At 41.9% G+C, this 22,846-nt stretch overlaps 1 protein-coding gene across 2 annotated transcripts in view; it reads right to left on the bottom strand.

Moving 5' to 3' along the window:
- Window positions 1-22,846, bottom strand: part of thada (THADA armadillo repeat containing) — a 135,652-nt gene that overhangs the window by 38,239 nt on the left and 74,567 nt on the right. For both annotated transcript variants that reach the window (XM_034681583.1, XM_034681584.1), the window contains exons 30-31: window positions 10,914-11,017; window positions 7,063-7,145 (exon numbers count right to left, since the gene is read on the bottom strand). In XM_034681583.1, the coding sequence (XP_034537474.1) occupies window positions 7,063-7,145; window positions 10,914-11,017 (187 nt within the window). The remainder of the gene's footprint in view (window positions 1-7,062; window positions 7,146-10,913; window positions 11,018-22,846) is intronic.

Below are 22,846 nucleotides of genomic sequence, written 5' to 3'. Positions count from 1 at the left end.
CAAAGTCATGCATGTTTGAATGATGACACATTTACTGTATGATACGAGATCTACGTCTGAATGCTAAAATGACACTTCTTTAATGAACAGGGCTACAGAGCTAATCTCTGAAAAGGGCTCAAGGTACACTGCATCCTACTGCAGGGGACTTTGAGTGTTAATAAAGTATCAGCATATAACACTCTATTATGAATGCCAATAAAAAGAAGTTAGCCTCTAAGTTACTTCATATTTTAAACTTCACGAGGCTACAGCTCACTTTTTAACAAACTAAACAAACAGACAGACGAGACATCAGTCCAGACTTCACACACCAGCCTCTCTGTTCTTTTCTATTTTCACTTTTATAGAAGCGGCTGCGTCACTGTCTGTGTGGATGTGCCTGCTGCTTTGCCAGCCCGGCCACCTGTGAACACACACCCGACGGGACTTACTGACACACCAATAAAAAACACACACATGCACACACAAACACACACTTCCTCTGAAATATAAGAATAATCCAGTGAGAGGGCGGCCGTAGAGAAACATAATGCTGAGCTCCTCCCTGCAGAGCTGTTGCACACAAAGAGCCTGCTTTCACAGCCAACTCAATTAAAAAGCATCCACACACGCACACACACACACACACACACACACACACACACACACACACACACACACACACACACACACACACACACACACACACACACACACACACACAGAAAGCTTATGAAACTTGGTGCAACTCAATCCTGCCCGCAGCTTCTCTAAAATCATGGCCTGACAAAAGAGCGGGAAACGCCACATTCCTCCAGAGATGGACCAAGTTACGGTGGAGACGGGCCATGTTACTATGGAACCTGATCCTCAAAGGGGGGTCCGAGGCCAAATAAGCATGCCCTAATGGTTATAATGGGAGGGGTGAGAGGGGGGGGGGCAAAGTAATGACAGCCATGATGAAGGGAAAAGAGGAGAGAGGAGGAGGAAGGGGAGTGTGTCAGAAAGAAAACAGCTGTCTGTTACAGGGAAGAGACAACATGCTAACATTAGTCTGTCACAGTCTGATAGGATCACATGCAATGAAACACACATGCACGCACACACACACATACACACACAAAAACAAACAAAAACAAACACACACACCAAAAAAAGCAGTCTAGAAAGAAAGAAAGAAAGAAAGAAAGAAAGAAAGAAAGAAAGAAAGAAAGAAAGAAAGACGTTTGATGGGCATTTACGCATCACCATACCATCATAGTTGCTGGCTAATTAACTGTGTTCTAATAAATAGCCGGTAGGTGCCTCTCCTCTTTGGAACGGAGGATGCAGCATTCAAGATTTCCAAAAATAATGTCAAATAATGATTGGTCAGACCACAGGACAGTTTTCCATTCAACTCAGTAATCTTAAACGGGCTTGGGCCCAGAAAAGTTTCTGTATCATGTTTATAAATGTTTTACTCTTTGCTTGGTACAGTTGTGACCTCTATTTGTGGATGCAATGACCAACTGTGCTCAATTTAATTTTTTTAATGAAGTTATTTCAGCCCATGCAGTGATTTCCACTACAGAGTTATGTCTGTTTTTAATGCACTGCTTCCTTAGGGCCCAAACATGACTTCGCAGCCATCTAGTATTGGCTTTCAGCCTTGTCCCTTTTGAGCAGAGATGTCTCTCTGAATCTTTTAATAAACTGTAGTTGATGAAATCCTGACATTCTTTGATTTTTATGCTGAAGAACATTATTCCAAAATTGTTCAACTATTTGCTCACGCAGTCTCTCACACAGTGGTTAACCTCTTCCATCTTTTACTTTTAAGAAACTGAGACTTTCTAGAATCCTCGTTTTATACCCAGTCACATTACTGACCTGTTGTGAATTAACCTAATTAGTTTGGTGGTGTTTTTTTATTTTTAGAATTACACAACTTTCCCAGTGTTTCCCTGTATTAACCCTTTTTTTAACATCATACTTAAATCAGCTTATATTATTCTTAAAATAAGAACGTTTTTCAGTTTTAACATTTGATATGTCGCCTTTGCATCAGTTTCAATTAAATATGGGATTTTAATGATTTGCAAGCTATTAAATTCTGTTTTTATCAACACTTACACAGCATCCCAACTTCTTGGGGGTGTACAACCCCTCTGCATCCCTGCTGTTGAAGCCAGAACAGTAGTTGGATGTAGTGACACTGAGCATTGTATATTGTTTTAAAAGCCTTCTGAGCTGCTTTGACATGTACCTGGCTGGGAGTGTAACAAGATGGTCAAACCTTAACAGACGTCTAAAAACTATTACTTAACCAATTAAGAAAAAGCAGCTTATGTTGTTTACTACAACCTATTACAATCATCAAAGGTTTTGTCTTATTTTTTATTTCATGATCAAAAGTTGTTATGTCCACGTATGAAAACACGTGTTCTAATTTCCACATAGAGAAAGGACAGGGGGACCGATACTTATTATCCAGAGTAACAGCTGTCCTGTTTTGTTTCCATCATGAAGTCCTTGAGTTATTAGCCTGACTTGTTGTTGGGAACTGTAAGCTCACCTGAGAGAGGGTTTATGAGCAAGCAGCAGAAAATAACACACATGCAACGGCCTGTTTTACAGCATGGGTCAAATATTTAAACTAAATGCAACATCTGCTTTGAATAAACCTGCTCCTGTGCAGGGTGCAGGGTGAGCTGGATGAAGACTCCAAACTGAACTTAACTTCAAAGCTCTTGTTCTGTCACTGATCCCAGGATCCCAAAAGCATGAAGTATACCCTGAAATACACTATCAGGTATCAGTCAGTGAAACAACTTACTTTATACATTGATCAGTGATAGATAATCAAGGCAACCAACTCTGCCCTGATCGAAAACAACAGCCAAAGCATGGAGTTGCTCTTTGCTGCCATTAGTATGTACTGTCTTAGAGCAGTAGAGGAGAACTGATGTCTGGTATTTTAATATGTTTCAGCAGCAAACAACAACAACAAAGCAGGTCCATGAATAGTGCAATGTTAGCCATAGCTTTATTTCACATCAGGAAGTGAAGGATAAGATGTAGGATGAGCTGCAGTGTTAGCTTAGCTTGTATGACTTTACTCTGGTCTTAGGTTTGGAGTTTTAGTAGTTTGAAGTATTAGAAAGTGAGTGCTGAGCTTCTTCTTGAAAGACTCTGTTCAGTGACTAACTATAATGAGATAAAACCACATGCTATGACATGCAGACACAGCTGGATTTCACATAAGCATCCATCGTCATTAAGCAAAATATGAAAAACACCCCAAGACACCAGTGTGTGTGTGTCTGTGTGTGTGAGAGAAAGAGACACTGACCTCTGTCTCATGCTGAAGGAGTTTTACAATTAGCTGAGCTCCCTCCTTCCATTCACCCCTGTCTCAGTATGTACAGTATGTATAAGTGTGCACTGCCCACTCGCATAAGCAGATTTTGGCTTGCACTAATAGATCCCTAAATTAATTAAGACATTTTATTACAACCCAGACAAAGTTCCTGTTATATAATTCCAATGTATGACAGAGCCAGAGCCTCTACAGCAGGGAGATACCTCAACATATTATCACAAAGAGAAGCTAAGCTGTTGCCTCAATTCTGTAGCAGTGTCTCTATATTTACTTTTTCCCCTTTTTGTTAAACAGAGTTTACAGGTTTTAGTCTTTGGGCTTTTAAGCCTTTAAAGGTAAGCAAACATAGAACATCATAGATCTGAGTTAGATGGATCTTCCCTATTGAATGGCCCCATGGATCAGCCCTTTGTCACCCATACCCAGTCAAGCTTTCTGAGTCAGACCAATACCCAATACCAGGATCAGATCGATGCATCCTTAGAAATATAAAGGCTAGGAGTTACACATACTAATTAAGGGGGTTGCTTAGTTGATTGAGAAGTGGGTGTATTCTAGCTGTTTGCCAGGAGCCTATTTCTAGGTTGACCGGAAGTTAGGTTGAGTCAGCATTTCCAATAAGGCGACTGCCATCACTGCACTCAAAATGTCCCTTCAGAAAACCAATGGCTGTGGTCACTGAGACAATGCCCATGTTATCTACAGTCTATAGCTGTAACATATAAGGTCAATGTAAAGACATGAATTTGAGCCAGATGACACAAAACACACATTTGATGTTGTTTTTCCCAACGTGAGGTCAGAATGTTGTTGTTTAGAATCCTCCTGATACCCCAATGTTGTATCAAAAATGGTGGATAAAAACTATATTTATAAAAAACCTTTGCCTCATTTCATCTTGCAAAGCTGTCAAAGCATGATTTCAGACTTTTAAAATATCTGCATCTTGATGTTACACAGTGCTGTAGAAATCTAGAACTCAGCTAACATGTGACATGCCTGATCTACAGTGAAACTGCAACTCAGTGGAGACAGATGCCCCAGCAAAATGAGCTTTTTCTTAATTCATCAGATACATCTTCCATCCTCTGCTCTAATAATGAGTCCTGGAGTATTTCACAGGAAGAGCTGCAGTGGTTGGTGCAAAAGTTAAATGAGGATCCAAATGTGGAAATACAAGACTCACCAAGCTGTCAAAGCTGAACATTAATCTTTTGTGTTTGAGATGTTAGAGGTCTAATTATGGTAACAAGGCAGAATAAGCTTAAAGGATCGCTTTGTTTGTCTTTACAACAAGTCTCTTATGAAACAGTATTCTGTATTTCTCTGGGAGCATTATAAAACCGTTTCTACTCTAATGTTAATCAGGCAGTGGGTGACATCAAAGACTTTTCATTTTTCTCCACACACTGATTCCTTGATGACCTCCAGCCCAGGGACATGTTCCGATGGTTCACAGGCAATAAAAACAAGTGATTGTAGATTTTCAAGCATCAAACTGTTCAGGAGGAGAGTAAAAATACACAGCTGCTGATAAGCTTTAATGTTCCCTGTGGACATATTTGTAATTTGATGTACCTGGAAACAAGCTAGTCTAATGCCTGCGACAGCTCAGCTTGCATTCAGCTACTTCATACTGCGTTTGAATTTAGTATGTAGTATGACGGTTCTGTTTGATCTGTGTTGCAGTACGCTGGGCCAGACGTCACTGAATTTCCGGTTTCGGAAAGCGGAAGTAAACAACGGCCAAGCTGATAGAGAAATATGAATAGAGAAACTGCTTCTTACTGAATCAGTAGACATCCGGGGAGTTTTGGCATACTGCAGATTTTGCTCTTGTTCACATACTTCATACTGAATTTTGGCCAAATCAGTACGTACTGCTAGTATAGTAGGCAGTTTCGAAAACAGCCAGTGTCTGCAGGTGTACAATGTCAAATTGGTTTGCTGAGTGTGGCTAACACTTGCAGAGCTAGCACCACCAGCCTTCGATCCTCCTTGCAATGTAACGTCCACATGCCTGTGCTGGTTACATATTACTCCAGTCAAGTGTTTATATGCCATTTTAAGGAGACAGCCTACATACAACTTTGTCTCCATTATCTAGATCAACATACTTCCAAACTGCGCTGCGCTACATGATGCTATCTGTCATATGTGCTTGATTACATATGTGTGGCAGAGCTTTATAGCATTATGGAGGTAGCCATTAACCTAAGCTACAGGCCAAGCTAGTGTCAGGTGGCGGCACTACAGCTGAGACACAACACATAACAAGCACTTCTATGTCCCAGTGAAACTTTTTTCCAGCTGAATAAAGTGACTCTCTGATACATGATCCCATATTTAGTCTGTCTTGAGGACATTCATGATACTGGTGGCTCTATCAGACCTCAAGTCATAAAAGACCCAATTCTACTCTTTATACATCTACAGTTGCACTCCTAAATGCCTGAAAACAGAGAGCTAAAACATGGGCTCCTTTTCAAAACAGACATGCATGATAAGTGAAGTTTAATTTTATCATAAGCTTTTGAAACCACAAAAATGGACACAATAAATTCTAGTTGACTGAAGTATTTGTCTCCTTTTCCTTCCTCTGAGCTCTATACCAGCTCGGCTGTGGCTGGAAAGCAGAGGAACAGCAGACTGACGGGTGGGGGGGGTGAAGAAATGGACAGTGGGGGCTTTTTTTATGAGTGTGCATGGATCAAAGGGACTGCGACAGAGTAATGTGCTCACACACAGACACACACAGACACACAGACACAGACACACACACACACACACACACACACACACACACACACACACACACACACACACACACACAGAGACCTGTGTGCAGAGCCAAAAGGAACTTGCTGCTAAACACAAAGTTCCTACTGAACACGGAGAACTGTCTGAAAGAGGAAAAAAAGTGTGAGAAGTGCTCTCACACAGGAGGAGGAGGAGGAGGGGAAGAAGAGGGAGAGATGAAGTCAAAGACAGGCTGATGATAATATAGAGGAGCATCAGAGGTGTGCATTCAGTTATGTAAGGAGCCAGGCCAGGCCTCCATCTACAGGCTTATTTTGAGAAGTCTTTGGTATTTCCACCGTCCATGGCCATATGTTCAGCACATGGCCAAGCGAAAACATGCGTGCCTCCGCCTTTTCTCTCCCTCCCTGTTCAGACATAAATTGGGTCAGAGGCTCAAACCCTCCATCTGTCCCACATCGCTCTCCTTCAGTTTCACATTCCTGTGCTGCTGAGACCCCCTCCGGCCCAAGCACATGTGTAACAGAACCACACACACACACAAACACAGACGCAACCGCACACAAAGACAGCAGGGGGGCTTCTGTAAACCAGCCGACACATGAAGCTGACTTCTGTCATCGATCGGTCTAAATGCAGAGCGGGGAGAACAGCCTTGGCCAGCAAACGTTGCATGTTTATCTCTTCAGGAACAAGCAAAGTCAAATTCTAAGCAATTGGAGAAAACAGAGGCGGTTTACTGAACAGGTGAACACCTCAGAGACAACAGAAGAACATGAATCAAGAATAAAACAGGAGAAAGAGATGAGATATTATTTGATATCAGTTGATTGTCTAAGAGTGTTGTCTGTTTGTCGTTGGACTGTTTCACTTTTTCACCTCTGGCTTTTCTTTGGGTCTACTTTCATGTGTTTCTGCAGCCCTTCATTAGCACCTGACCCACATTCTGTACTCACCTTCCAGGAGACTGACTCTGGGCCTGCACAGACACACCAACACATCCAGAAAAGCTCCTCTGGTCACCAAGCAGCTGTTCTGTCTGAAACACAGAAAAACAACCCCAAGTGTTTCATTGAGACTTATTATTCACATAATGTACCTTTGTTGATCTTTTCCCTTTAGTCTGGCAGCCAGGACTAATGATTGCTCAGATTTAGCCAGGGTTCGAGTTTGTTGGGCAAAACATTAAAAGCATGTCATTCAAAACCTTTTATACTGAAAGCTCCCTTTATTGAATTAATGAGCTCACACTGCAGCCTCAGGTCACTGATTATTATTTTCCACTCAGATGGTACAACCAGATCCTCCTCACAAACAGCCTCATGCATCTGAAGCATCATTCTGAATGAATCTGTTGGTTGTGAGATGTACATGACTCGCTGGGTCTGCTGATCCGACGTCTTTTATCTTTCTGATCTTACCTCGCAGCTATAAAACACTTCCTGTCTGTCTGAGAGAGAAGTGGGAAGTTTAATAAGCCTGTTCAATCACAAGTTCATAAACGACCCTTTGAATCTGGAGATAGATAAAATAATTTAATTGGCCACTTCAGAAAAGAAACGTCACTGGGTATGGGACAAATCTAGTTATGCTACTGTATCCTACTACACTGATTTCAGAATAACGAGCCCTCCAGTTAAGTTGTGGGACATAATTTCATCCATCTTCAACAGTCAGGTAAAAGTCACTAAAAGTCTGCAGGAAGTCTCGTCTTTGGTTTCAACCAGCTGTAAAGTTTCAAGGAGCAAAACCAAAGAGTTTCTTCATAAACTCTGATTGCAGACAAACACGAATCAGGTCTGTTTGATGTTACAATCAGGCTGAGATCTCCTGGAGCTTCAATCCTCAGATTAAAGACAAAACTTCATGAGACACTTTATATGATGTAAAAACTCTAAATATTCAATCCATAATGCTAATTTCAGAAACGTATTCCATGAAGTTCATTTTTTTTAAATTGTGGGTCCTATTTGAGGCCAGTCTATACTTCTATGTTGATTCCTCGCCACAGTGGCCTACCCAGTCCTGAGCACTACACACTTGTGTGTTGTTGTGTCCGCATCGCTCTGCAATACTCCACTGAGACGCATGTAGGCAGTGTGATTTCTATGTCAGTCAGATCAGCTGTTTCCAGTCCTGTTGGGTTTTCTGCATGCTTGTCTAGAGTGAACTATGGTGACTGAGAGTGTATTATATTATATTATATTATATTATATTATATTATATTATATGATATTATATTATATTATATGTTAAGCCATTCATGGTTAAAACCAAGCTACAACTTCTAATGTTAAAAAAAATGAAGCCAACACAGAAGTCTTTGAAACTGCAGATCCTTGAGTGTCCACTTGAAGATGGCTCCAAAAACCCAGGAGACCCCATAAACACATGTTGAAACGTACAACTTCACTGAATGAACATGTTTACAGACTGGTACGAGTACATACTGTACATAGAGTGAACTTTTTCTTATTATGAATTTATTTAGAAGATTATAAGGTCAGGAGTTTTGCATAATAAGGCATAATTTGGCTTACTTCACTGGCTGGCTGGTTAGATTGTAACTGTTAGCTGTTCACTAGGACTGCCTCTTTGCCTTTTGTTAGGCTAACTGAGCGTTAGGTTGAGTTAGGGCTGGGCGATAATTCGATAATGATAATTATCGTGATACAACTTTTCTCAATATAAATATAACAAATGTTCAACAAAATTTTGATGTATTCAAACCTGTAATTACACCCCCCAACCACTGGAACGGGAGGAGGTGCTAATGTGCCTTAAATGCTAGTTGCCACCCAACATTAAAGAAAAATCTGAATCTACAAACAAAAACTTCACTAAAATCTCATCTTACACCAAAACCATTTGGTTTCTTTTACTTTCACTCAGGGGCAAAAAATCTGACTTTAAAGCTAAATGAAATAATCGTTTGATATTTATCGTGATAATTATCGATATCAACTGATATTTATAATTTTTTTGTGATAACATCTTTTTCAATATCGCCCAACTCTAGATTGAGTCAGCATTTCCAGTATGATAATCGTCATCATTGGGCTTCAAAGCTCCACTTCAGAAACCAATGAGTGACATCACTGAGACTTCCTTCAATTCTTAGAGGTATCAATCAATACGATTAAATAAAGTACAGTGAAATTAAATTACATTAATCTATTTATGGTTTTCAGATTCAGTAACACTAGAGGCTAGTAATTGTGGACTTCCTAAACAGACCGCTTTAGAACAGAGCCGTGTTGAGGGTTAAGGATTTCTTTGTGTCTGAATGGCCGGAAACGAACGGGCTGTAAAAAACTAAACATGAGACCAAATCCAAACATACACTGGGGATTTTCTTCAAGTGCAAAGCAATTTTTTTTGGAGCAATACATTAGACACAAATACATCTGAATGTGCTTCATTCATCTTTTCTTGTGAGCTGAATTTTTTTCTCAATATGAGCCTAAAATTGGCAGAACACTTTGTCATGCGAGCCTCCTCTCCATGTCCTGTTCTTCCATCAGAGATGGAAAGTCCTAAGTCTGTTCAAAAGACAAGCTCTGTGAAAGTTGTTCAGTTTTTGTTTCACAGAAGGAATTGAGAGAAAGTGAATTTAGACTTTTTACAATGAAGTAGTTGTTCCAGCATCTTCTCAACGCAGTAACATCTGTTTCATTTGGGTTCATAGCTCTGTAGCCTGATTTCATGCAATGTGTGACTTGTTAGATACAGTTGCTGGCCAGTCTCAGCCTGCAGTGTTTGTTGCATCTTCAAATCCCTTACAATTTTTGTGTGTGTCTCTAGCCCATGCCTGCAAAAATTGCAATGACATAATCCAAGAAATACAATGGGATGACATAAAACATGAAATCTGAACTTTCCTGTGCAGTGGCAATAAAGGATCCAGCTTTTACAAGTAACTGTGCACAGGACAATGAAAAAGGTCATTTTTGATGCCTGCTGGTAATCAACGCAAAGAAACTAACAGTAAAGCTCACAAAGTCCAAATTAGCTGCCAACACAGCTCAGAGTGTTGTTTCTGGGCCTGAAGTCTAAGTCAGCAGCAGTGAGCTTCACTGAGTGTGCAGTCATTGTCACAGCGCGGACGCTCTGCTGGAGGAAGAAAAAGTCCAAAATGACACAACAGAGGGATGTGTGAAGCCAAAACCTACAGTGACTCAGCAGACGAACAATGCATTCCTCCGTGTGTGAAGGTGTCCGCTCCACATCAGTGGAGCTCTGAGGAGAGACCAGCTTTTCTGTTTCACAAACACAGATCGTCTGAGCCGGGCTCCGACCTCGCTGTGATCACACAGAGAGACGCCCGCTGCGCTCTGCTGAGCAAGAATCCACCTCGTCATCTTAATAAAGGCTCATCAGTGTAACAGAGCGCAGCTAGCACGGCTAATGTTGCTAACGCAGCGACCCAGAGCTATATCTGCAGGGAGACTGCAGACCTGAGTCTGACCTCAGCAAGGCAGGGGGGCAAATGTGTAATCTGTGCCCCATCTTCAGGCCTCGATGTCAGGTAAGAGGGCTAGAGGTGGAGGGGAAAGAGTGGGAGGGGGCTGGGGATGAGACAGCAGGCGGTCTCTTTGAAACGTTAGCTGGGGCAGGACATGAAGCGGACACGGACAAGAGGGAATGACCACAGAGACAAGGAGCTATTCTTCATGTGAGGGAGCAGGAGAAGCAGGGGGGATGCTTATCTCTCTGTGTGTGTCAGCGTGTGTGTGCGTGTGCGTGTGTGTGTGTGTGTGTGTGTGTGTGTGTGTGTGTGTGTGTGTGTGTGTGTGTCTAGTATTACCGAGAGCCGAGCCACATGCGCTGGCAGAGGGTTTCAGCGATGCCGTTTCCTGCAGGTGGGGGTCTGTGAGAGTCAGTCTGATAGGAGCGCAGCAGAAACAGCACCTGCACACAAGAATACACACAAACACACACTCATTGATGTACAAAGATACACATGTGAGAACTTTCATATTCCACAGTCATACATAACCAGAGTTAAAGTGAACCTGCAACAAACTACAGAGCCTGTAACTAAAATGTGGACCTGACAGCCTGGTGTGTCAACCTAACAGAGGAGGAGTCCACATGCTCTCCATGTGTGTTTTTTAATATGCTGACTTTAGCATCCTCCTCTGAGATATGAAGCTGTTTCCGTCTCCCACGTTGGAGGATCTTAAAGGCTTAAAATAATGGTGAGAGGCAAGAAACTTCTTTGACGCTTTTTACTCTTTCAAATTTGTACCTATGGCTTATAAATGTAGGTAAAAATGTTCTTCTTGTTTTTTCCTTCATGAAACGCTGTGGGCTGCAAGCTTCTATGAAGGTGCTATATATAAAGTTGTCAAGATAAATGAAGTGGTCAGCAGATTGATGTCTCCAAAATCCTGATTTATTCTTGTATGCTGCATCAACACAGAGTCTGCTCTGTAACATGCATATTGCATAGTTGCAGGGGACCTCTAAAATCCCAACCTTCAGCTCCACCCTGTAGCCTTAAGATGTACCTCTTGCACACTTTAACATGAGCATGCAGTATTTGAGACTACAAGGGTTCGATTTTATATAAAAAGGAGTGAGACATAACAAATTGCCTGGAAACAGGCATTTACTTAAAACACAAATATTTGGTAGGTAGTAGTGCTACTGTGAGGGCAACTATGAATGCAGCATTCAAGACAAGACACCTTTCCCAAGAGGGAAAAAAAAGCGTATAGTACCGTACAGTATGGTATTGCATTGTACTGCATTGCATCATATCATATCACTTTGGAATGGCATAGCAACACTTGGCATCGCTTGGCATCGCTTTGCATCGCATAGCTTAGCATCGCTTAGCTTTGCATTGTTCGCAGCGCTTTGCATCACTTCACATCCTATTGCTTTGCATCGCATCTCTTCAATTTACTTCACTGTACATCGCTTTGCATCGCTTCACATTGCATAGCATAGCATGGGGTTTCAATGCATTGCATCAAATTACTTTGCATGGCACAGCTCTGCATGGCACAGCTTTGCATTGCTTCTCATTTGCTTTGCATTGCATCACATCATATGTCATGGCAAGGCATGGCTTCACTTCGCATTCCATTGCTATACTTCACATTGCTTTGCATCGCATCGTACTGCGCCATAGTGTAACAACAAAGTAAGAAAGCCATTGCCCTAGGTTGCTTTTTCATTGGATGCTACATTGTTTATATATTTCAACACACCGTCACAGTAAGGAAACCAAGAAAGAAAATGTAACTTATTTTCTTTAAAGCTCATTTTATAGGTCTAAATTTCCTTGTGAACTATGTATGATCAGGCACAGACTCATTTCCTTTTTTGACTTTTTTGTATCCTCCCGTTTTGACAACCATACTCTGTCACGTGACCTCTGGCCCCTGTGGTAGAGAGTTGAAGAATCCATAAACAGCAGCAGTAACTGTACACAAAATGTTCATGAATTCTGAAAAAGTTTCTGGTTAAAGATCAGATCCTCCTCTCTGCCGCTGATTTGACAGATTCAGTCTGCAGCAGGTGGACGGCTGGTTGGTGTGTTCAGGACTCCGGCTGGCTGGGTGTGTGTGTGTGTGTGTGTGTGTGTGTGTGTGTGTGTGTGTGTGTGTGTGTGCGTGTGTATTCTGAGCCTTGGTAAGTATACTCTTTAAGCCGGGCTTCGGCCACAGACCAGTAGGAAGCCATTCATTAAAGCGTGCAGGGAAGGAAACGTGGGGAAAAACCAGGCCGACCACGTAGCACCAAGCCTGGCCGCTGAGTCCTGAACAGGCCCCCTCCCTCGCTGCTCCTGAAGAGTCGCCGCCCAGGCAACACCCACCAACGTACACACACACACACGGCTCACACAACCTGCATCCTCTCACTGTCACTCCCTGAGAGCTTTGACACCAACAGGGCGCTGAAGACAAAAAAAAAAGAAGTAGCACTACAAAGCACCAGTGAGACTCTAAATAAATATTAACCAAGATTCTTTTTGACCTCCTTAAATCTGATATGACTGAAAAAAAAATAAAAGAATACATTAGCAGTCTCAGTGAGAGCTTCTTTGAGTTATCATGACTCAGCTTTTCTTCTCACCTGTGTCAGACTCAGTAAGACAAATTTTCACATTTCACCAATTACCACAATGGCCTCTTTGTGCTTACTGTTTTTGATAATAATATGTGAAATATATAAAATAATATGTAATATGTAATAAAGTATAAAGTAATATGCTTACAGACTGGACTATGAGTGGAAATAAATACACGTTATACCTAACAAAAGCTTAAAGCCTCTGGATGTACCGACAGGGACACACGATCACAGCGGTGCAAAGAGCAGAGAGACAGCTATACAGACAGATTACAGGCAGTACATGATTAGCAAACAAGCTAACAGCTAAGGCAACGCTGAGGGGAGCTGGCTGAGACGTCAGGAGACGGTCTGAACAGGAGCGGAGTAGTTTTATGAACATGTGTGCATGTGACTCAGTGTTTAATTTATGATTGGTTTGATATTTGGATAAAGTATATATATATATGTATATATGTATGTGTACAGCGGGGCAAAAAAGTATTTAGTCAGCCACTGATTTGCAAGTTCTCCCACTTAGAAAGATGAGAGAGGTCTGTAATTTTCATCAGAGGTACACTTCAACTATGAGAGACAAAATGATAAAAAAAAATTCAGGAAATCACATTATAGGATTTTTAAATAATTTATTTGTAAATTATGGTGGAAAATAAGTTTTTGGTCAATAACAAACAAGCAATATTTCTGTCTCTCACAGACCTGTAACTTCTTCTTTAAGAAGCTCTTCTGTCCTCCACTCGTTACCTGTATTAATGGCACCTGTTTGAACTTGTTATCTGTATAAAAGGACACCTGTCCACAGCCTCCAACGGTCAGACTCCAAACTCAACCATGGCCAAGACCAAAGAGCTGTCGAAGGACACCAGGAAGAAAATTGTGGACCTGCACCAGGGTGGGAAGAGTGAATCTACAATAGGCAAGCAGGTTGGTTGGTGTGAATAAATCAACTGTGGGAGCAATTGTAAGAAAATGGAAGACATACAAAACCATAATCTCCCTCGATCTGGGGCCCCACGCAAGATCTCATCCCGTTGGGTCAAAATGATCATGAGAATGGTGAGCAAAAATCCCAGAACTACACGGAGGGACCTGATGAATGACCTGCAGAGAGCCGGGACCAAAGTAACAATGGCTACCATCAGAGGGACTCAAATCCTGCAGCGCCAGGCGTGTCCCCCTGCTTAGGCCAGTACATGTCCAGGCCCGTCTGAAGTTTGCCAGAGAGCATATGGATGATCCAGAAGAGGATTGGGAGAATATCATGTGATCAGATGAAACCAAAATAGAACTTTTTGGTAACAACTCAACTCGTCGTGTTTGGAGAAAGAAGAATGCTGAGTTGCATCCCAAGAACACCATACCTACTGTGAAGCATGGGGGTGGAAACCTCATGCTTTGGGGCTGTTTTTCTGCAAAGGGGACAGGACGACTGATCTATGTTAAGGGAAGAATGAACAGGGCCATTTATCGTGAGATTTTAAGCCAAAACCTCCTTCCATCAGTGAGAGCATTGAAGATGGAACATGGCTGGGTCTTCCAGCATGACAATGATCCCAAACACACCGCTCGGGCAACGAAGGAGTGGCTCCGTAAAAAGCATTTCAAGGTCCTGGAGTGGCCTAGCCAGTCTCCAGACCTCAACCCCATAGAAAATTTGTGGAGGGAGTTGAAAGTCCGTGTTGCCCAGCGAGAGCCTCCAAACATCACTGCTCTAGAGGAGATCTGCATGGAGGAATGGGCCAAAATACCAGCTACAGTGTGTTCAAATCTGGTGGAGACTTATGATGCGTTCACACCAAACGCGAACGATCGCCCTATTCGCGCGAATATGGACGCAAGAATGTTTTGTGTTTATTCGCTCAATTCGCTCGTCAAAATTGCGTGTAAACGAGTGCCAAGACGCGAATATACGCAAGAGGGAGGGGGGCTCCCACGTCTAAGCTGTCTGTTGTCAACAAACAGAAGACAGTGGAGGCTGGCTTGACTTTCATTTCAGAAGTGGAGGCCGGCTTGACCGCAGTAACAAGGTTGAGCTTGCGGACATTGAATGGGGAAGCCGTTTATACTAAATGGGGCAGAGATAACTTCCTAATACAACAGCTGATAGCTGACAGACAAAGTTTTTTCACAACTCACCACATAATCCTCCTCCCTCTCTGTCCTCACAGTGAGCTCCTGTTTATTCCTCATCCCATAAAAACAGGTAGTGTCACAGAGTTTGGGGAAGCTGCACGGTGATAGAATCAAAGTGTCCCATATATTCCAGATGAGGGAATCTCCGCTGGGATCTCCGTTGGTCCATACGTCAAACAACACACGTCCCGGGTGATCTGCACGCCGATTGGCTATCGTGCCGCGATTCATTCGCCTGAGTTCAGATATTTCAACTCTTGCGAATCATTTGCGCGAATGAATTCGCGCTATCAGCGCAAATGATGCGCACTATTCGCGCAAATGATGCGTGCCATTCGCGTTGCCCAATTTGCGCGATACGCGCTGCCAGACCACTCCTCGCGTCTACTCCTTGCGTCTACTCCTCCTCGCGTCTCTGCATTGACTTTACATGTACTTCATTTGTGCGAATGATTCTATTCGCGTTTGGTGTGAACGCACCATTACAGGAAACGTTTGACCTCTGTCATTGCCAACAAAGGTTATGTTACAAAGTATTGAGTTGAACTTTTGTTATTGACCAAATACTTATTTTCCACCATAATTTACAAATAAATTCTTTAAAAATCCTACAATGTGATTTCCTGGATTTTTTGGTGTACCTCTGATGAAAATTACAGACCTCTCTCATCTTTCTAAGTGGGAGAACTTGCAAAATCAGTGGCTGACTAAATACTTTTTTGCCCCACTGTATATATATATATATATATACATATTGGCAAGCCGTTCAGGAAATGATGATATATATAATAGCCTGAAAGACTGAATATTGAATGAAAGTCTGAATATATTGAATGTAAGTCTGAATATATTGAATGAAGTCTGAATATATGGAATAAAAGTCTGAATATATTGAATGAAAGTCTGTTGAATGTCCACACATTGTCTCACAATGCTTCAGTTGATGTGCACAATGTGAAGATTTTTTTAAGTTTACCAGGACATATTTGAATTATTTTGGCTTTTGAGTTGGTTACATTGTAACAGGATTATGAAAATATTAACTATGAGGGCAGTTGGTCTCACTACCATCTTACACCCCACACATCACAGAGCTCAACTTGTTATCAATGAACAAAGAGAGTGAGGACTTATAGAACAGAAGTCCTACCTTTGTTTTAACACTGAGCCTCTGTGGTGGTCTGCTCTCAGAGTTACTCAGAGAAAATCAGCTGTGTTCTGGCCTTTTGAACTTAGTGCTTTACAACTTAACATGAAATCAAACATGAAATCATGTTTGGATAAAAACGCCACCACATTAAACAGACTCAAGGTTAAACTCACCAAAATGAGTGAGCATGAGCTGAGAGGAGGTACTTCATGTTTGAATGTGGTGGCCAATGAATCATTTCAACTGATGCATGAGTTTGTCCTACAAAGTAACGATTCTCAATGTTTGTGTTACATCCAGGTCTGTACTTTGTTGACTCATTCAGAAGCACAGTGTGGTCCTTTAAAATGTTCCCGTCTCTTCATTGATTCTCCCTTTTGCTCCAAAGCTATACCTCGTCCACCGAGCTGGGAAGTCCCTGCAACCAGCTCAATCCAGCCTGGTGTGGAGAAAACCGGAATATTTATAGTAAACGCTGCCTCCCTGGTCCTCCTCCCTGAGACAGAGGACAGAGTGACACCGGGTGTGGGAGGAGGTGCTGGGAATGGATGGAGCTCAGATGAATGGGAAGCGATATGATGGCAGCAGAGAGCTATTACACAAAGTCTGAAATGAGGAGATTTCGTTTAAGGCATGGTACTCACACCGTCACACCTGGTCTACCATATAATTTCATTTCAGCGCATTGAAAGGATGATTTCTGTGTATTGAACAAATACAACTTAACACTACATACTTTAGCATGACTATTTTGGTAATTAGAACACATTTATATTGTATTAGCAGCCATCTGAGGACCAGTAGCTTTATGTGAAAGAGTCTTGCATGGGACTCTTTAATGACAAGAGTCTGAAATGTTGTCCTCCCCTGCCACTGTGACAGGTAGCCAAACATATCTTCAGAACACAGTCATCATTCATGGTGGCATGTTGAAATTTCAACTGACAGAGGTTTTTGCAGGTGGAGGTTCTAATTGTATCCCCTTAATTATCTCTGAATCCCCAGTTAAAAGAAAGTGGAGACACATTAAAACAAACATCTCTTCACTGACATAAAACTTTAAAGCAAACACAGATAAAATATTAAAAGCTTGTAGTTATTGTAGTTTTTTTTTACAGAAACACAGGATTAAATTAAGCTATAAATGGGAAACATAAAGAGACATGATGCATTTGATCTAGATAGCAAATGCACAATGTCTCTATATGTCATTAAATTCACAATTATTAAAGTGTTGAAATATCATATACCCCCCTGGTAAGAGTATTTCCTCAAACAAAGCTAAGTATTCGATTACCCGGGACACAGGTGATGTCAGTGGTCCTCATTTTGTATTTGTCTCTCTCTTTCACTCTCATATGTGGCATTTCGTGGAGGCTGTAGCCTTGCTGCATGGAAAACAGCTTTGCACCCACCTGTCAGTCAAATTAGTCACAACTCTAAATCATGCCTATTCATAACTCTGAGCCTTAATATAACCAAAACGTTCCCTCAGGCTCAGATTTAGCCAAGCGGTTAAATGAGGCACCTATATAGCGGGTTCAATTCTAGCCTGTGGCCCCATTCCTGCATGTCATCCCCCACTCTCTCTCCAAGTGTCCTGCTCTATCCACTGTCCAATCCTCTCTAAAAATTAAGGTTAAAAGCCAAAAAATAGTAATAATGATCAAATAAATCCCCCTCCATACAATTGTTAGGAATAATGGTGTGAGAAATAGGGACATTTTTTGGGGGACCAAGTTCTAACCATGTTTAATTATTTTGGGGAACTAACATGTTAACATGGGCTCTAAAAGTTGTTGTTTTTTCGCTTTTGCAGCCAGCCTCAAGAAGACAGTTTAGGTACTGCAGACTTTTGCACTTCTGCATTGGCTCCATTTTTCTACCCCACAGTTGGCTGTTGGTTGTCTTTATTGCCTTAGTGCTTTGTTCCAGTTTAACTTTCTATTACAGGTGACTACAGCTATGTGACTACTGTAACTTTACATGTTGAGCAATGGGAATCATATTAGATGGGTTTTAGTTACTTCGCTGTATTTATAATTATAGTACAAAAACAGAGAGCGGTGTGGCAGTGTTTAATTGTGTCAATACAATCTGATGTATTCCAATGAGCTTTCCCACTGTGATGGATGAAAGTGGGACATGTGGACTCGCTAAATTAAAAACCTTGTAACATAACTGTAAAATTACAACAAACCAGTGCATTTTTAATTCTACATGATATTTCCTAATGAATGATCCCAGCAGCACGATGACCTCCTTCTCTTTGAGCTGCAGCTTTAAAGAGCAATAAAGTCACTGTGGCAGCGCTAAATATGAAAAATATCAAAACCCACGTGTACGCCTTGTTTTCTGGTGAGACGTTTAAATGTTATGGAGTGTGTGTATTTGTGTGTGAGTCTGTGTGTGCTTGTCTGTGTGTCTGTGACTGTGTGTGTTGTAACCAGCCTGCCTCCTCTTTTGGACCTGGTAAAAATAGTGGTGGTGGATGTGAGGTCCCTTCAGACTCTGTTATCAGCCTGCCTGCTGTCCCTCCCACTGCCGCAACCACAGACTGACCACATGCTTCAGGGAGCTCTCTCTCTCTCTTTCTCTCTCTCTCTCTCTCTCTCTCGCTCACACACACACACACACACACACATACATACATACATACTCATAAAGCAAGCGAAAGCAAGTGCAAATAATTGCCTGCTCATTCATGGCTGAGGCCAGTAAAGCTCAGCACAAAGACACACATAAATCCAGGCTCACATAAAACAGACGGAGGTTTGGAGAAGTGTGGACGCACCCAATTAGGCAGCAAGAGATCCACATAAAGATGACTAAATATAAAAAGAAATAAACACGCACTGAGCACTATTTAGACATAATCCTGCACAAACAAAGTGCACACATGCGCACAAGACACAAAGTGATGCTCACTCATACACACACACGTCTGTGTATTTCTGTGTGAGCTGTGTTGCCGCATGTTTGTGAGGAGGAACAGCACAAGAATAAATAAGCTGATGCTCATTTACATTATGTCCACAAACAAGTGTGGATCTTCGTCACAGCAGTATGAGCACTGGTGTCTATGAGTGTGTGACATTCAAGAGCAACCTGTCATCACTTCTGTTAGTGTCCCTGAATCTCTGCTCTACTCTAAATGACTGTTCAATCTGCAACAACACTTTTCCTGTCATGATAAAATCTAGGGCCGTGTGTCATAATAGTTTTTGTTTTAATAAGTTTTTGTTTTAGAGTTTTTAGCCTTCGCACAAGAAAATAGTGAGGATTGGGATTGGGATCAACCACCAAAAGTAGCGCTGCCTAAGCACCAACCAGAAAGCAGAGGTACCATTATGAACATTAGTGGTGTGGATCTTTCAAATCGATTCAATTGTGATTCTTGAGGCCACGATTCGGTTCAGAATTGATTCTATATTTAAACCTGTTTGTAATGTTTAAATATCAATTCACAATTTGCTTGTTTCAGGATTAACTGGAATCTGCTGTGGCAAACTATTGTATAAATTATTTATGACATTAAAGACAAATGTGCATAAGAATATAAACGCGTTTCTGTATTTCAAATCTTTTTATCACACAATTCCAATGATGCAAATACACAGAGGCAAACCTGAGACAAAGCATTGTTTTTCTGTACCTTTTAGTACCCCACAATATTTAGTGACAGGGGCTTGTCCAAAGGATCCCCAAATCCTGAGCTATGATTGGCTATGTGCCTTGTCAGAGGCAGGATATGTTAAAATCAACTATCTGGGCTGAGCTACCAGAGACTGTAAGTAAGAGCAAGATAACTAACGTTTGTAGAATGACTGGCTAGCCTGAACCAACACACCTCTTGCTGCAATTGTGTACTGTGGAAGCCATCGGACGGTTACAATGACAGAAACGGGATTACCATGCATAAATTGTCTGATGGTAAATTGGTTGCTAGTTGAAAAAAAGATAAGTTTAAAATATATGTCCAATGCGAAAGTGCTAAAAACTGTAGTTCATCGAGGATCCGCTTGAGGCTGGCTCCGGAAGTACCAGAAACCACATACACACCAATTCATAAAAGACGATATTTACAGCAGAAATAAACATGTTTACAGCCTGGTTCAAAAGATGAGTGTAGTCTGGATAGCTCACTTCTCGATCGGCACAGACTGTGTGGGGGTGAATTTTTTTCTAACGCGGCAATTTTGAAGATATTTAGATTACAAGTTTTCCAATGAGAGGCACAGCTGACTTGATTGACAGGCTGGAACACTGTAGCTGTTGGCTAGGAGACTCAAAGCCTGCCTCTTTACATCAAAATCACTTGACAGCAGCATTATGTCTCCTGCCGCCGATTGGCCTCAAAACAGCGCTACAGAAACAGATGGGTGACGTCACGGATACTACATCCATATTTTAAACAGTCTATGATTTCTGGACATTTCACAATGATTCAGAATTGTAGAAATTAAGAACTGCAATTCCACCATAAATCTATCCTTTCCCCCAACCCTAGATAATACTGGGGGGACTCTGTGAGGGGCTACTGTCACTGTCCCTGAACTGAATGTGACAGAAGACTAGGACACTTGTTTGCTGTTAGCACATCCAGTTAGCATACCTTTGAGGCTGTAATGTTAGCAAACTGCCAGTGAGGTACTGCCCTTCCCCTCCTTATGCAACAGTGTGCCAAAAGTATGGTTATCAGGAGCAATAACACAAACTTCTACACAAGACAGCTGTGAACAGTGTAGGGGACCCAGTCGAAGGCACTGGCAGGGTGCAGCAGCCTCCCAGTCGGACAGGGGCCAATGTTAAATAGTCTGCTGACAGGGATTGCAGTACCAAGGTGATGCAAAGCAACTGAGACCAGAGTGCTGGAGATGATGAAAATCCAACAAGTTTATGTTGGGACGAGAGAAGGTGTAAATTATCTGACAAGACATCTTACAGCAACCTCAAATGGAAGTTTGAGGTGGGGTTACAACAGGGTCAGCCTTGATAAGAAATTAGTGAAAAAATCCTCCACTTTAAATTCTTTCTTTCTTTGTTCGGTGCACCTGCAGTCAGAGCTGACTGGGAGGAAATTATGTGAAGTAACATCTCAGTGCCAGAGGAAGCAGACCTAAATCCTCCTCCTCCTTCTCTTTTCTTGACTCTGTTGGGGAAATACACAAAGGATTTCAACCGTCCACTCGGCCTCAGACCTCAACAGGCCGCAGTTTTCATATTTCCGGTCCGAACCGGTCAGTGTGGGAGGGGCTGCTGCTGGCGCGTATCGAGCGGTGGAGCAGGTGTCGGGTCAGGTTAGTGCCGGCCGTGTGATGAGCTTGTTAAGCTCAGTTCTGGTTGTATCAACAGAGGTTTGTGTGATTGAAGTGATTCCAGGAGCCTTAGTGAGGCCATCCAAAAGACTGAATCTCCTTAAATTAAACCAGAAAGATCAGCTGCTATTAATGCTGCTTTTTTATGTGACTATTATCCAGAGTTTAACCCTTTGAACTCTGCAACTGATCCCCACTGCCCTGTACACTAGGACAGGACTTACAGTGGACAGAATATAAGCATACGAAATGTGAAACAACTGAAATAATATATATTATTACTCAGCTTTCTTTCTCATCTACTGGCTGTGTAAGATGCTCGATTCTGATTGGTCAAAACCATAGACTGTATCAAATATGGACGTAGGATCCGTGACGTCACCTATCTGTTTCTGAAGCGCTGTTTTGAGGCCAATCGGCGGCGGCCATATTGCTGCTGTCGAGCGAGTGTGAGGTAAAGAGGTGGGCTTTGAGCCTCCTAGCCAACAGCTACAGTGTTCCCGCCTGTCAATCAAGTCAGCTGTACCTCTCATAATGGAAAACTTGTAATCTTAATATCTTCGAAATTGCAGCGTTATGATAAAATTCACCCCCTGTGCAGTGTGTGCCGATTGAGAAATAAGCTATCCAGACTACACACGCCTTTTGAACCAGGCTGTAAACATGTTTATTTCTGCTGTAAAGATCAGCTTTTATGAATTGTTGTGTATGTGGTTTCTGGTACCTCCGGAGCCAGCCTCAAGCAGATCCTCGATTAGACCGAAGGTTGCCGCTTGGTCAAAACCCCATGACACAGGTTAATAACTTTCACTAACATTAGCAACACTAAAGGCAACTGATCACACCTCATGTCAAATCAATCCACCGAAAAGAGGCTTAAACACTAGTTTCGGTTAACATGCTAAATCAGCAGGCTAAAAAACACAGATACTTTCATATTGGTTCCTGTCTTGCAATAATAGCTTCCCGTCGGGGTCTTATCTCACCCTGTCAGGATTCTGTTTCCCATAACTAACTGCTCACCACACATGATCCCTTACATGTGCAATAATG

Source organism: Notolabrus celidotus, chromosome 4 (genome assembly GCF_009762535.1).
Source record: "Notolabrus celidotus isolate fNotCel1 chromosome 4, fNotCel1.pri, whole genome shotgun sequence".
In the NCBI taxonomy this organism is placed as follows: domain Eukaryota; kingdom Metazoa; phylum Chordata; class Actinopteri; order Labriformes; family Labridae; genus Notolabrus; species Notolabrus celidotus.
This window is presented reverse-complemented; position numbering and strand designations above follow the sequence as displayed.